General features: G+C 45.0%; 1 protein-coding gene across 1 annotated transcript; it reads left to right on the plus strand.

Moving 5' to 3' along the window:
- Positions 1 to 948: 948 nt before the first annotated feature.
- Positions 949 to 16,593, plus strand: LOC311183278 (protocadherin beta-13-like; the record flags this gene model as incomplete). The annotated part of the gene is made up of 4 exons (XM_084252632.1): positions 949 to 3,341; positions 5,581 to 5,590; positions 8,445 to 9,090; positions 14,888 to 16,593. 4 exons carry the CDS (start codon positions 949 to 951, stop codon positions 16,591 to 16,593), a joined length of 4,755 nt encoding a protein of 1,584 aa, XP_084108758.1.
- Positions 16,594 to 16,799: the final 206 nt, after the last annotated feature.

Below are 16,799 nucleotides of genomic sequence, written 5' to 3' on the forward strand. Positions count from 1 at the left end.
GAATGATGTGAAGACTTTTGAGGTGATAAAAGTGTTCTAAAATTGACAGTGGTAAGAGATGCACCATTCTTCCTTAAAACCACATAACTCTACACGTCAAATGGGTGGGTTATATTTCATTAAAATTGTTTTTTTAAATAAAAGAATAAACCATATTGTGTCATGATTAAGCGTGGGGGGAAAGAGCCCAAAACCTTGAGACCGACCTATTCAGGAAAACACTTCTGATAATTTAAAAATAGTGGAAACTCAGTCTTCAAGCTTAGGTGTTGGAAAGAAGAGGAAGTAATATACTTTTAAACAGAGCTCTCTTCAGAACCACCACTGATGGCAATTTTGCAGCATACACTCATTTCTAACTCAATAGTACATAGCTTGAAAAATATGTACTTGTGGAATTGTTCCCAAGTTACTTCAGAAACTTGGAACTTGGAAAATTTTGCTCCTTAATGTACTTTCTTTTCAGATTAAATGTTTATTTAATCAATAACACTCACCCACTTTAAACAGTCAATAACATAAATGACAATTTTCTCTATGTACTCCTCCTGTGAAACAACACACAGCTCTACCTAAACGCACGAAACCACATGAAAACAGAACTCAGCCTTTTAGATTACAGAACACAGTTTACACAATCAATATGATACATTTAGGAGAATTTTGCATCCAATGTTAAACCAGAACATGTAAGATGCAGTTCGAACACGTGGTGGCGCTGCAGGTTAAGGTGAAGGAAAACAGAATTGCTTATGCAGCCCCAGTATCCACCCAGTATCAGACCGCCTGGAAGCTAAGCCATAGCTTTCTCAGCCAGAGCAAAAGTGAGTGTGAAACCTCTTAATAAAACTCTATTTAGCGGCACAGTCCTGACCTTCTGGACAGAGCTACTAAGGCCCTGGGAATATATGAAGAAGTTCCCGTGAACCTAGTTACAAAAAAAGAGCAATGGAAATTGGATGGAAGCACAATCTGAGACAAAGGCAAGTCCTAATTTTCTTTGTTTTGCTCAGCATGTCTGGGGTGGGCGCCGAACTGGGACCTTATTCAGTAGTGGAAGAAATGGAAAGGGGCTCCTTTGTGGCAAATCTGCAGAAAGATCTGGGGCTAGGGTTAACGGAGATGTCCACCCGCAGGGCACGGATCATTTCCAAGGAGAACAAAGAATATTTGCAGTTTCATGTTCAGACTGGGGATTTGCTCATAAATGAGAACCTAGATCGAGAGGAGCTATGCGGCCCCACTGAACCTTGCCTACTACATTTTCAAGTGCTAATGGAAAAACCTTTAGAGATATTTCAGGCTGAACTGCGGGTGAAAGACATAAATGACCACTCTCCCGTGTTCACTGAAAAAAATATGACTCTAAAAATACCAGAAAACAGTCCTCTAGGAATTATATTCCCTCTGAGTAATGCGGTGGACTTGGATGTAGGAAGTAACAACGTTCAGACCTATAAAATCAGCCCCAACTCCCATTTTCGGGTTTTAACTCGCAATCGCAGCGATGGCAGAAAATACCCTGAACTGGTGTTGGATAAAGAACTAGATCGGGAGGAGGAGCCTGAAATCGCATTAACCCTGACCGCGCTGGATGGAGGCTCTCCGCCTCGGCACGGGACCGCGCAGGTGCGCGTTGAAGTGGTGGACAGCAATGATAACGCCCCTCAATTTGGACAGCCGCTCTACACAGTGCATATTCCCGAGAACAGCCCCTTGGGCTCTCTGGTTGTCACCGTCTCCGCCACGGATTTGGACAGTGGCGTCAATGGGAAAATAACATACACGCTCTTCCAGCCTTCAGAAGATATTAGTAAGATTTTGGAGGTAAATCCTATAACAGGCGAAATTCGACTGAAAAAACAAGTAGATTTTGAAACAACTCTGTCTTACGAAGTGGACATCAAGGCCACTGATGGGGGAGGTCTTTCAGGAAAATGCACTCTTCTTCTGCAGGTGCTGGATGTGAATGATAACCCCCCAGAAGTGACGATGTCTGCATTCACCAGCCCCATCCCAGAAAACTCGCCTGAGATTGTAGTTGCTGTTTTCAGTGTATCAGATCCGGATTCCGGAGACAATGGGAAAACTATTTCGTCCATCCAGGATGACCTTCCCTTTCTTCTAAAGCCTTCAGTCAAGAACTTCTACACAGTGGTGACAGAAGGAGCCCTGGACAGAGAAAGGCAGGCCGAGTACAACATCACGATCACCGTCACGGACTTGGGGACCCCCAGGCTGAGCACCCAGCACCACATCACCGTGCTGGTGTCCGACGTGAACGACAACGCCCCCGCCTTCAGCCAGAGCGCCTACACGCTGCTGGTGCGCGAGAACAACAGCCCCGCGCTGCACATCGGCAGCGTGCGCGCCACCGACGCCGACGCGGGCTCCAACGCGCAGCTCACCTACTCGCTGCTGCCCGCCGGCCGCGCGCACCCGCCGCCCGCCGCGCTCGTGGCCGTCAACGCCGACACCGGCCAGCTGTTCGCGCTGCGCTCGCTCGACTACGAGGCGCTGCGCGCCTTCGACTTCCTGGTGGGCGCCACGGACCGCGGCTCGCCCGCGCTCAGCGGCCAGGCGCGGGTGCGCGTCGTGGTGCAGGACGCCAACGACAACGCGCCCTCCGTGCTCTACCCGCCGCCCAACGCCTCGGCGCCCTGCCCCGAGCTGGTGCCGCGCGCGGCCGACGCGGGCTACCTGGTCACCAAGGTGGTGGCGGTGGACGGCGACGCGGGCCAGAACGCCTGGCTGTCGTTCCAGCTGCTCAGGGCCACGGAGCCCGGGCTGTTCGGCGTGTGGGCGCACAACGGCGAGGTGCGCACCGCCAGGCCGCTGGGCGAGCGCGACGCGCCCAAGCACCGGCTGGTCGTGCTGGTCAAGGACAACGGCGAGCCGCCGCTGTCGGCCAGCGTCACGCTGCACGTGCTGCTGGTCGACGGCTTCTCGCAGCCCTACCTGCCGCCGCCCGACGCGCCGCCGCCCGCCGCGCAGGCCGACCGCCTCACCGCGTCCCTGGTGGTGGCGCTGGCCGCCGTGTCGTCGCTCTTCCTCCTGTGCGCGCTCGCCTTCGCGGCCGCGCGCCTGTGCGGGAGGCGCGGGGCCGGCGCGCGCGCGGGCTCGCTGGGGCCCGACGGCCCCTTGCCGGGCCGCCTGGTGGACGTGGGCGGCGCCGGGACGCTGTCCCACAGCTACCAGTATGAGGTGTGCCTGACGGGGGGCTCAGGGACCAACGAGTTCAAGTTCTTGAAGCCAATTCTCTCCAACATCCAAGCACAGCCCGCTGGGAGTAATACTGAAGAGAACCCCAACTTTTCAAATAACTTTGGATTTACTTTTCAGTAAGAAATTCTATTCATGTTTTCTTTTTTAACCACCGCATTAATAGTAGTTTTAAAACTCCAGGTTAAATGATTATGCAGCATCAAGCTAAATTAAAGTAGCATAAAATCTATGTTTTTGCTATATTATTTCATATTCTTTGCCTTAATCTACAGTTAGCTTTAATAGCACCCATTTCTAAATAATAAGGTTTAATTCTTTCAAAATGTATAAGGAATTGGTTATTTCTCAATAACTGGGGTTTTGAGTTTCTCCCAGTGTATTTCATAGACTGCCTGTCATCATACTAATTATGTAATACTTCCTTCATGTAATACACACATTAATTCTGACCTTATTCAGTGTTCTCTTTAATCATATTAAAAAACCATGTCATCTAGTATCTTAAAAGAAATATTTCTATTATTCTGTTTATGATAAAATGAAGCAGGTTATTTTTTGAAGGATATTGGACTCCAATAATATCTTGTGCCCATATTATTGTTTCACTTTCTTTCTATACATTACTCTGACTCAGTTAATATTTTCCATTGTTCACTTCTTTTGCTGATATATAAAACAGGTCATGCCCAAAATTCAAACAAAAATAATGAACTGCATGAAAATGAATATAGATAAGAACATTTTGAAAAACGTGTGTGTGTGAATATTGACCAACTCAAAAAGATACTCACTTTTCATTTTATTTTGTAAATATGCAATTTAAGTCAAATTGAACTAAAAATAAAATTTTAGTGACCCACCCCTTCTACAATGTGATTCCTCTAGAAGTGATGTATTTTTTAGTAAATGTTTATACTGCAATATTTTGGCATTTGGCTTTATACTTTAATCACTTCTTCCTATTATGTAAAAAGATTTGAAATTCTTACTTTCCAACTAAAACACATAAAAATTGAACATTTCCTTTCCTATTCTCCTAATAATGTTGTCAGGTTTAAAATAGGAGTTTTTGTCTATAAGTGCTAAAATTATTTTTAAAATACATATTAGAATGTAGCATTAGTTACATTTTCTCTGTTGAAGAAATCTTTTAGAGATGACAATTCCTTTTACTTTTTTTTAAGATTTATTTATTCATTCATTCATTTATTTATTTATTTATCTATCTATCTATTTATTTATTTATTTATTTATGCAAGCACTGGGTACAATCAGAGGCACACGGGAGGGTGAGAGAATTCACCAGAGCCAGAATGGAGAGCACAACAGGCAGAGTGACGAAGTACACTGCTAAGGGGGGTAGCGGGCAGCAGGCGAGGCCTGTGCACCATGAGGGACCCTCACCCAGCGGCCGGGAATCAAACTGGCACTGTAGAGGCTGCGGGCAGCCTTGCAACCTAGCGCTCAACCGGCTGTGCCACCGGGGAGGCCCCATTGTTTTCTTTTTACTGGTGTTGATTTTCCAAATTTATTATTTGAATACCATTATTTCTCCTTAAATATTAAAAAATTCAGATATCTATCAATAATATTTATTATCTAGATTCTTTCATCCAAATCTCTATGTATCTTTGTTTTATTTCTTTAGGTTCTCACCTTAGGACAAGTAGTTGTGTGTTTGTTTTTTACAAGATACTGTATATTCTTGTTAATTTATTAACTGATACACATCTCTCAAAACCAGAATAAAAATGGATGCAGAGGTAAACATTTTTGAGGCCTTGCCTTTTGATAATATTGTATTTGTCATTGCTTTTTTATTGGTAATTTAACTGCGTATGAAATTCTTAAGTTGCAAACAATTTTCCCTTAAATTCTGAAAGCAGTGTTCTTTTTACTGATTTCATATAGAGTGTTCAAAAGGCTGACTCCATTATGATTCCTATTTTATTTAATGTTACCCCTTTTTTTTTCATTCTGGAAGCATTTGGAAACTTTTCTGTCATGCTGAAAATATATTAGTCTCAGTATTTGTTTATTTGGTCAGAGGGATTTATGCTATTAACTATTTAGACTCTTGCTTTTAGTTCTGTGAAATTTTCTTAGGTTTTTACCAAAATTTCTTCCTTGAATCTTCTACATTCTACATTTAACCATAATCTCATTAGCTATTGGATCTTCTGGATTGAGAGCCTCTAAGACTGTAGGATTTTTTTTTCTTTCTTATTTTCTCTTTGTCTTTTGTTCTACTTTTTGGACAATTTATTTTATTCCAATTCTTATTTTTACATTTTTGTTAGACAAATATTTATTTTTAAGAGGTCTCTGAGTGTTTTTCATCTCATCCTGTTATAGACTTGTAAAGGTAATATTATTTCATCAATAATTAATAAATAATATTTATTTAAAATAAATAATAATATTATTTCATCAATAATTAACCTATTTATTCTTTTAAAATGTATTATGCAAAAATGCATTATGCAGTAAAAACTTGTATATATTCATTTTAAAATGAGAATGAGTCACAGAGAAGATAATTTTGTCAAATAGTAGCACAGTAAATAATAAGTATTATTAGCTCTTACTAGATCTTACTACTCTGGGAAAATTAATCAGTTTATAAAGCTTTCTTCTGTTTTCTCCTGCTCCTTTTTATTTGTTTGCTTTGGATTTTGATGGTGGTTGGCTTGTTCTTTTTTATGTCACATTTAGGTATTTTCTCAAATATCTATGGTCGTTGGCTACCTTCTCATATTTAAGAGTAATTAGATGTCATAGTGCTAACAGCTGGCTCTTTGTGCACACATGAGTCCTGCTGATGGCAGGGCTTCACTCCAATGTAAAATGCTAGGATAGGGTTATCACCTTGGGAAACACACAAATAACAGGATGTGTATGACTTCACCTGAGCTTTTCACATTACCTAGGTTAGAATTCTACAATATTTCTGTGTGAGGGAAAATTAGGGAGGGGGCCAGGCATATATTTTGTGCCCTGTAATCAAGACTATTGCATGAGAAGGACCAGGAATCTCACCATTCAGGATGCAAAGTTTTTCTTAATCTCCATACTTTTAGTTTCATACCCTGTACTTATACTTAGTGCTGCATAAAACTAGAGATAGTGCATAGTTTCTATGGGATAAACTTTACATTCTTTGGCCTTGATTGAATTACTTTCCTGAATATGAAGATGATCAGAGAATTCAACTCTCTTAAATAAATACTTTCAGCTAATACCTTCTTTATAAATTCCTAACTGACTTCAGTCTTTATATGTACTTGGTTCCTCCTAATTTTGTATTTATTTATTTTTTTAAGATTTATTTGTTTATGCATACAAGAGCTGGGGTGCAGGCCAGAGATATGGTGGGGGTGAGAGGATTCACCAGAGACAATGGGAAGAGAACAGTCAGACTGACTGAAATACACTGCTGAAGGGAGCAGCAGATGAGACAGGAGATGTCTGCCTCACCCCATGGGTTGCTCCCTGGCTGGGGATCAAACTCATGCTGCTGAGGCTGCAGATTGCTTCATAGTATGGTGCTCTAACCTCTTGCACCATCAGGGAGGCCCTAATTTTATATTTAAATGGAATTATATAAAGCAAGACCACCAGTTTCTTATAAACATGTCTAATGCAGGAACTTTAGCCATTCCAAGAAATGGAACTGTTAACCACTCTTCCATCTGTTTTCTGTCATTAAATATGTGTGTTAACTTTTACATCCTAACTTTTTATTAATCCATATCATGTTTATTACTTTTTTCTATCATTTTTGTGACTAACTTAAAAGGAGGAGGGATAATGTGTAGTCAATATGCCTACTTTTTTATTTCTACTCCTTTAAAATGATTGTCTTGTCAACCACATATCTAGCTTACATTTTAAGGAATGTATTTTGAACTTAATATTAAAAAATGCAAACTTATTAGATCTCCCCTCCACCCAATTCTTGAGAGCACTTTTGAGAACTTTTTGCAGAGGACATCATTGATGAGCTCCTAGTATTGATTTCCAATAATATTGTAGCAACTACACTTTGGCTTAGATTGAAACTAGCCAAAATTTAAGAGATGGTCTTGGATAGGATTATAACAAAGCAAAGGCCAAAGAAAGGCCTTCAGATTCTGAGACTAAAATCTCTACCTATAATTCCATACCTCTTGGGAAAATGATGGTTCTACCAGTTGATATATGATCTTAGTTGGTCTTATAATAGTAAACTAAATTTTAGTTCTCAGATTTGAAAAAGAGATTCTCATTCATTCTCTCTTCCTGTGCTCAAAAAGAAATCATTGACCATAGTTGTAGCTGAAATAAGTCATGGGAACCTGAGGGAACTCAGACTTAGAAGTAAACAAACTTTAAAACTTACCTGCTGTGCTTGTATACTTATTAAATATTTTGTAAATTATGAGAGACTAAACTAGGTTATGGATTTACAAAATGTGTCTCACCCATTCTTCATTTTCACCCAGTGGACAGTTCATTGCTAACCAGGAAATCTATAGAAATGCCTAGTGCTATATAACACCATCTACATGTGTTCCGTTTCCTGGTTAATGCAGTTTCATATCCTCTGAGAGGCCTTCTGGAGTGAATCATGTACACTTACCCTTTCATTACCACTTCAAGATGGCCAATAATGATAGAATTTTTTTCAGTTAAAAGTCATATGCTTTCTTTCAAGTTTTCAATCTTCTCAGAAAGATTACCAGCTTTGGGGGCTGGAGTCACATGTTGTATTTCTATTTTCAAACAATTGAGTACTTAGGGTTGTACTTAAGAGTGGGGAGGGATACTTAAATGATTTAAAGCAAATTTTAACAGCATCACAAACTATAAATTATACAGAAGATAGAAAAGATTCCTCATCAAGTAGACACCATACATAAAACACTTAATTGTTTCTGAGAGACATTTATGTGAATGGAACTTAAGTAGCTTTCTCCAAACGCTGAGAATTTGCGGAGACACATGGTGGCGCTGCAGGATAATATTTCCGGGGGGGGGGGAACCTACCCTTGGATGACGTCCTGGACACTGTTAGCCAGTGCACACAGAGTATTGGGAAAACAGAAAGAACAAGCCTTTAAGGGGTGAACTAGAAGCTGTTCAACAGGGTTTAAAATCCTTGGGCCTCTGAAGATTTGGTGGACATACTAGGAGCACATTTCTCAGAATTGTGAAGTGGCGCTGGAACAATTCTGCAGGAAGCTTTTGGGAGCACAGCTATGGCGGACAGAGGAGCATGTACTCTAACGCTAAGGCAAGTCCTACTTCTCTTTGTTTTGCTGGGATTGTCTCAGTCAGGTTCAGAGTTTAGACGCTTTTCAGTGGCAGAGGAAATGCAGAGTGGGACCTTTGTGGGCAATTTGGCAAAGGAACTAGGACTGGAAGTGGGTGAGCTATTCTCAAGGGAAGCTCGGGTGGTCTCCAATGATAACAAGCAGCTTTTGCAGCTGGACGTAAACACAGGGGATTTGCTCTTAAGTGAAGCTCTGGATCGGGAGGAACTCTGCAGCTCCACGGAGCCCTGTGTACTGAATTTCCAGGTATTAATGAAAAACCCCTTGCAGTTTTTACGGATTGAGCTCCAGGTCAGGGACATAAATGACCACTCTCCCATTTTCTTAGAAAAAGAAATGCTCCTAGAAATCCCAGAAAATAGTCCTGCGGGTGCTGTGTTCTTACTGGAAAGTGCCACGGATTTAGATGTAGGAATCAATGCTTTAAAAAGCTACACTATAAGCCCCAACTCTCATTTCCACATTAAAATGAGAGTAAATCCAGACAATAGGAAATACCCAGAATTAGTTCTAGACAAGGCACTGGATTATGAAGAGCAGTCAGAGCTCAGTTTCATCCTCACTGCTCTGGATGGCGGATCTCCACCCAGGTCTGGGACTGCCTCAGTCAGGGTAGTGGTGGTGGACATTAACGACAACTCTCCTGAGTTTGAGCAGCCATTTTATGAGGTGACAATTCCAGAGAATAGCGCACTAGGCTCACTGGTGGTCACCGTGTCAGCTTGGGATTCAGACTCGGGGAAAAACGGGGAAATAGTATATACATTTTCCCATGCCTCCGAATTTATTCGTAAGACATTTGAAATTAATAAAAAATCCGGAGAAGTTGGTTTAAAAGCATCCTTGGATTTTGAAAAAACTGAATCATATTCAATAATCATTCAAGCCACAGATGGGGGAGGACTTTTTGGAAAATCAACAGCTAGAATTCAGGTAATGGATGTGAATGACAATGCTCCAGAAGTCGCAGTGTCATCGATTACCAGTCCAATCCCAGAAAATATACCTGAGATTGTGGTTATGGTTTTCAGTATCCGAGACAGAGACTCTGGTGACAATGGAAGGATGATTTGTTCTATCCCAGAAGACCTCCCGTTCCTGCTAAAATCTTCTGTTGAGAACTACTATACTTTGGAAACAGAAAGTCCACTGGACAGAGAAAGGCAGGCCGAGTACAACATCACGATCACCGTCACGGACTTGGGGACCCCCAGGCTGAGCACCCAGCACCACATCACCGTGCTGGTGTCCGACGTGAACGACAACGCCCCCGCCTTCAGCCAGAGCGCCTACACGCTGCTGGTGCGCGAGAACAACAGCCCCGCGCTGCACATCGGCAGCGTGCGCGCCACCGACGCCGACGCGGGCTCCAACGCGCAGCTCACCTACTCGCTGCTGCCCGCCGGCCGCGCGCACCCGCCGCCCGCCGCGCTCGTGGCCGTCAACGCCGACACCGGCCAGCTGTTCGCGCTGCGCTCGCTCGACTACGAGGCGCTGCGCGCCTTCGACTTCCTGGTGGGCGCCACGGACCGCGGCTCGCCCGCGCTCAGCGGCCAGGCGCGGGTGCGCGTCGTGGTGCAGGACGCCAACGACAACGCGCCCTCCGTGCTCTACCCGCCGCCCAACGCCTCGGCGCCCTGCCCCGAGCTGGTGCCGCGCGCGGCCGACGCGGGCTACCTGGTCACCAAGGTGGTGGCGGTGGACGGCGACGCGGGCCAGAACGCCTGGCTGTCGTTCCAGCTGCTCAGGGCCACGGAGCCCGGGCTGTTCGGCGTGTGGGCGCACAACGGCGAGGTGCGCACCGCCAGGCCGCTGGGCGAGCGCGACGCGCCCAAGCACCGGCTGGTCGTGCTGGTCAAGGACAACGGCGAGCCGCCGCTGTCGGCCAGCGTCACGCTGCACGTGCTGCTGGTCGACGGCTTCTCGCAGCCCTACCTGCCGCCGCCCGACGCGCCGCCGCCCGCCGCGCAGGCCGACCGCCTCACCGCGTCCCTGGTGGTGGCGCTGGCCGCCGTGTCGTCGCTCTTCCTCCTGTGCGCGCTCGCCTTCGCGGCCGCGCGCCTGTGCGGGAGGCGCGGGGCCGGCGCGCGCGCGGGCTCGCTGGGGCCCGACGGCCCCTTGCCGGGCCGCCTGGTGGACGTGGGCGGCGCCGGGACGCTGTCCCACAGCTACCAGTATGAGGTGTGCCTGACGGGGGGCTCAGGAACCAACGAGTTCAAGTTTCTGAAGTCCGTTGACCCTGCACACCAGAGTTCTGTCAATGATGTGGAGGACAACTCAAACTTTGTAAGTGGTTTTGGGTTCTATTAGGAATTTGTTGATTTTAGAACATGCAGGATGAAGTGTCAATATTACCTAATACTCTAAGTTCTCATTACCTTTTCTGGCTCAAATGTAATTTCTTGGGTGTTTGTTTTTTTCCCCTCCTGATTTCATTTTCTAGTGGGGAGATTAGAAATTGTCCTTGTTTATACACTTACATACTCTGTATTTTTATCATTTCCATTTTGATATAGACAATATAACCTTCAACTTGACTTTATTATTGAAAAAATCATGAATATTTGTTCAATTTATCAATTTTTCAAAGTCAAAAGCCATTGATTTGAAAATTACTCCAGTCCCATTGTTTTCCAAAACTCTTCTTAAAGTTTTGATGCTTGTGGTTACTTCAGAGAAAAGCATGATGCAAATACTATGAATTATGAGCATATCTTATGTTCAATTGGACATTATGCTTGCCATTCTTAACCTTTTTAATGGATAGTCTACAAAATTTGCATGGTTTTTGTTTCATTGTAGTGTTAAACTTTTATTAAACCGTGTATTTTACCCCATACTTAGTGGCTTTTTCTCTCTTAATATAGACTTTCAGTATTTATGAATATCATTGAAATATTATCAGGTTATTCATGATATTTAAGTAATAGATACGTGATCTCTATCCCGCACCCCATCTTTTCCTAGAAACTCCTCTTTTCATCAGTTGGAGGGTACTGTTGCAGTCATTTAAAATAAATGTGTTTAGGGCCTCCCCGGTGGTGCAGCGGTTGAGCGCTGGGTTGCAAAGCTGCCCGCGGCCTCTGCGGCGCCGGTTCGATCCCCGGCTGCTCCCTGGCCACCGGAGGAGGATCCCACATGGTGCGCAGACCTCTCCTGGCCACCCGCTGCTCCCCTCAGCAGTGTGCTTCAGTCCTTCTGCCTGCTCTGCTCCCCACTCTGGCTCTGGTGAAATCTCTCACCCTCCCGCGCCTCTGACTGTACCCAGTGCATGTATAAACAAAACAAACAAACAAACAAACATAATAAATAAATAAATAAAAACATGCCTCTATTTAAAAAAATAAAATAAAATAAATGTGTTTAAAATACATTTTAGGGCCTCCCCGGTGGCGCAGCGGTTGAGTGCTGGGTTGCGAAGCTGCCCGCGGCCTCTGCGGCACTGGTTCGATCCCCAGCTGCTCTCCAGCCACTGGAGGAGGGTCCCACATGGCGCGCAGACCTCCCCTGCCGCCCGCTGCCCGCTGCTCCCCTCAGCAGTGTACTTCAGTTCTTCTGCCTGCTCTGCTCCCCGCTCTGGCTCTGGTGAATTCTCTCACCCTCCCGCACTTCTGACTACCCAGTGCATGTATACATAAACAAACAAACAAATAAATAAAAATACATACCTCTTTAAAAAAAATAAAATAAAATCACATTCTTTAAAAAAATAAAATAAAATAAAATACATTTTAAATGTATAATATATACATTATATATAATGTATATATGGTGTGTATAATATAATGGTGTACATAATGGTGTGTATAATATATATATTAGGTTGTCAGAAGAGTCATGATGCATTTTTCCTTGAGAAATATAGGAAAAAAATATGTCAACCCAATATAACCTTTCTCCCTCTGTGATTTCAGTCAGGCAAAGTGTTAGATATACTGATCTGTCTTAAAATATACTTTATAAACCAGATATAAAATAGTACCTCTATAAGAAACTAACCAGAAAGTGATATCATGTTAGCTAAATACATGGAAAGCAGCACAGAAAGTAAATCCACTTAGAGACAAGAAGTACCGAGATGCCTTAAAGAGCAGCCTTGTTGTAGATTTTCCAGTTGCTCCTAAATCTGCATTCTCCCTTGGGTTTTTGGAAACAAAATGTACTCTCTAAATAAATTTCCCTCAGGTTAAAATAAACAAATGGATTTTCCCCCTTGTTGTCAAAAACATGTATAGATATTCTTGCATGGATAGCCCTTACTATCAATTTGAGGTTTTTAAAATTATGGCTTGTATTAATAATATCTGGAATAAAAAGTCTGTGGACTATTAGTACCATATAGTGACAAGCACAAGCTTTTGTTAGACTATATAATTTTCAGAAGAATTTATAGATATTCCCAAATTATATAGTCTTGAGAGTATTTAAGAGAAATTGTTAGAAAACTCTACAAGAGTTTTGGAAATGTTCATTACTATCACAATAGCATTAATGTGAAATAACACTGGCAATGTAGAATGTGTTCTTATTTGTAGGATCATTATAGTCTTGTCATGTGCTTTCTTTTTAAAACTCTGTAGTTAATGAAGAAACATTTTAGTTCATTCTGAATTATTAAAAATACTATTTTAAAAGACATAGGCTATAGCTATATGGGAACATGCTATCTTGTTTATCCAGCTCATATAATGAACTAGGATACCAACAAAAATGGGAGCTCCTATATTAAGAGGAAAATCTATCATAATTTTAAGATTGTGATTTATAAATTGATCTAGCCAACAAACATTTGCTCAGCATCTGATGTGTGTGAGGGACTAGAAGTTCTAGAGGGATGTAAAACAAAATATAGTTCTGGAACTCCAGGATGACACAGACAAGAAACTATTAAATATGCACCTATAAGCGATAGCAGGTTGTGATCAGTGCTAAGGAGAATAAGCAGGGTAAAAGACATAGGTAGTGCCCTCATATGCACTTTCCCATTTCATAAAACCTAACTCTAATCTTACATAGAAATGGTATCCTACACTGAAATTAATGGTAACTTTTTCTTTGATATAATTCCAATAATTGGAACCACAATTCTGGAATATAGACTGCCTAGAATTTGAAAGGCAATCTAGAAGAATTCATTCGTTTTTGCTGAGAAACATTTAAGAAATAACACAATTGTGTTATTTATGTGTTATGTATTATTTTTATAAGATTACATTACTGATCATTATTAATTCTTCTTTCACTTCTCAATTTTCACAGCACCCACCCAGACACAAGCTTTAGATGGTAGGGATTATGTCTGAGTTGTTAACTGATGTATTGCAGAACTAAGTAACAGATATTAATATTTCTTTGAATGAAGGAATGAGAAATTGTAGTTGCATGGTTTTCTGAATACATCATCTCTCCCCAAACCAATTCCAAACTCCGAATAACTGGCCTCATTATAGAGAATACATTTGCTGTGATTCTCTAAAATATCGCATGGTGGCGCTGCAGGCTAAGGCGTCAAAAACCAAAAAAGTCAGCTCTGAGGAGCTCTATCTCAGATCTCTAGCCTGAGGAAAGTCTGTGAGCTGAGCTCAAGACCAGTAAGTCTCTAGCAAATGCTGCCCATCGACATTTCCGGAGAGGTTACCGACTGAGAGATCCTTCACTGTCTCAGTCCCCTGGCGCACTAAGACAGAACTAGCCACTGTTCCTGGAAAGTTGCTTGCAGAAAGTAAAGATGGATACCAAAGGGGAGAGCTTTCCTAAACAAAGGCAAGTCTTTATTCTTTGTTTCTTGCTGGGAGAGGCTCTGGCAGGTTGGGAATCCCGCCGCTATTCCGTGATGGAGGAAACAGAGAGCAGCTCCTTAGTGGCCAACCTGGCCAAGGACCTGAGGCTGGGAGTGGAGGAGCTAGCTGCACGGGGCGCCCGGGTGGTCTCTGAGGATAACCAGCTCGCCTTGCAGCTTGATCTGCAGACTGGGGAGTTGATATTAAATGAGAAACTGGACCGGGAGAAAATGTGCGGCCCCACCGATCCTTGCATAATGCATTTCCAAGTGTTACTGAAAAAACCAATGGGAGTATTTCAAGCTGAGCTACTAGTAAGAGATATAAACGATCATTCTCCTGAGTTTCCTGAAAGAGATATGACGGTGAAAATTCCAGAGAACAGCGCTCCTGGCACTGTGTTTTCTTTGAAAAAAGCCCAAGACCTGGACGTGGGCAACAACAACATCCAAAACTACAATATCAGCCCCAACTCTCATTTCCATGTTTTCACCCGCAATCGGGGGGATGGTAGGAAATACCCAGAGCTGGTCCTGGACAAAGAGCTGGATAGAGAGGAACAGGCAGAATTCAAATTAACCCTCACAGCGCTGGATGGCGGCTCTCCACCTAGATCTGGAACCGCCCAGGTCCACATCTCAGTCTTGGATGTCAATGACAATGCCCCTGAGTGTGCACAGGGGCTCTACCAGGTGCGAGTCCCAGAGAACAGCTCTGTGGGGGCGCTGGTTGTCAAGGTGTCTGCTAATGATTTAGACACTGGGACAAATGGAGAGATAGCATACTCCCTTTTTTATAGTTCACAGGAGTTAAGCACAACTTTTGAGCTGAACAGTCTTTCAGGAGAAGTTCGACTTATTAAACAACTAGATTTTGAGACAAAATCCTCCTATGAGCTGGATATAGAGGCAACTGATGGTGGGGGGCTTTCTGGAAAATGCTCTGTCTCCATTGAGGTAACAGATATTAATGACAACTTCCCAGAAATAACTGTTTCATCACTTACCAGTCCTATTCCTGAAAATTCCCCTGAGACCGAAGTGGCTTTGTTTAGGATTCGGGACCGAGATTCAGGGGACAACGGGAGGATGATTTGCGTCATACAGGATGATCTCCCCTTCTTCCTGAAACCATCTCAAGAGAATTTCTATACCCTAGTAACAAATGCGGCGCTGGACAGAGAAAGGCAGGCCGAGTACAACATCACAATCACCGTCACGGACTTGGGGACCCCCAGGCTGAGCACCCAGCACCACATCACCGTGCTGGTGTCCGACGTGAACGACAACGCCCCCGCCTTCAGCCAGAGCGCCTACACGCTGCTGGTGCGCGAGAACAACAGCCCCGCGCTGCACATCGGCAGCGTGCGCGCCACCGACGCCGACGCGGGCTCCAACGCGCAGCTCACCTACTCGCTGCTGCCCGCCGGCCGCGCGCACCCGCCGCCCGCCGCGCTCGTGGCCGTCAACGCCGACACCGGCCAGCTGTTCGCGCTGCGCTCGCTCGACTACGAGGCGCTGCGCGCCTTCGACTTCCTGGTGGGCGCCACGGACCGCGGCTCGCCCGCGCTCAGCGGCCAGGCGCGGGTGCGCGTCGTGGTGCAGGACGCCAACGACAACGCGCCCTCCGTGCTCTACCCGCCGCCCAACGCCTCGGCGCCCTGCCCCGAGCTGGTGCCGCGCGCGGCCGACGCGGGCTACCTGGTCACCAAGGTGGTGGCGGTGGACGGCGACGCGGGCCAGAACGCCTGGCTGTCGTTCCAGCTGCTCAGGGCCACGGAGCCCGGGCTGTTCGGCGTGTGGGCGCACAACGGCGAGGTGCGCACCGCCAGGCCGCTGGGCGAGCGCGACGCGCCCAAGCACCGGCTGGTCGTGCTGGTCAAGGACAACGGCGAGCCGCCGCTGTCGGCCAGCGTCACGCTGCACGTGCTGCTGGTCGACGGCTTCTCGCAGCCCTACCTGCCGCCGCCCGACGCGCCGCCGCCCGCCGCGCAGGCCGACCGCCTCACCGCGTCCCTGGTGGTGGCGCTGGCCGCCGTGTCGTCGCTCTTCCTCCTGTGCGCGCTCGCCTTCGCGGCCGCGCGCCTGTGCGGGAGGCGCGGGGCCGGCGCGCGCGCGGGCTCGCTGGGGCCCGACGGCCCCTTCCCGGGCCGCCTGGTGGACGTGGGCGGCGCCGGGACGCTGTCCCACAGCTACCAGTATGAGGTGTGCCTGACGGGGGGCTCAGGGACCAACGAGTTCAAGTTCTTGAAGCCTGTCTTCCCTAATATCTAGGTCAAGACTTTGGGAGAAAATCTGTAAAATCCAATATTCCAGAATAGTTTAGCTATCTGGAACTTTCCCACTGCCTACATTATTTGTTTCCTTCACCTTTACGTTTCTTCTTTCAATCCTATACTAATCTTTAATTCTAATTGCTTTTCTTTTAACTCTACTATTTTCTTTAATAATCTTACTCTTTGTTTTATATTCTGGTTGCC

This window comes from Talpa europaea, assembly GCF_964194135.1.
Source record: "Talpa europaea genome assembly, chromosome: 13".
Classification (NCBI taxonomy): domain Eukaryota; kingdom Metazoa; phylum Chordata; class Mammalia; order Eulipotyphla; family Talpidae; genus Talpa; species Talpa europaea.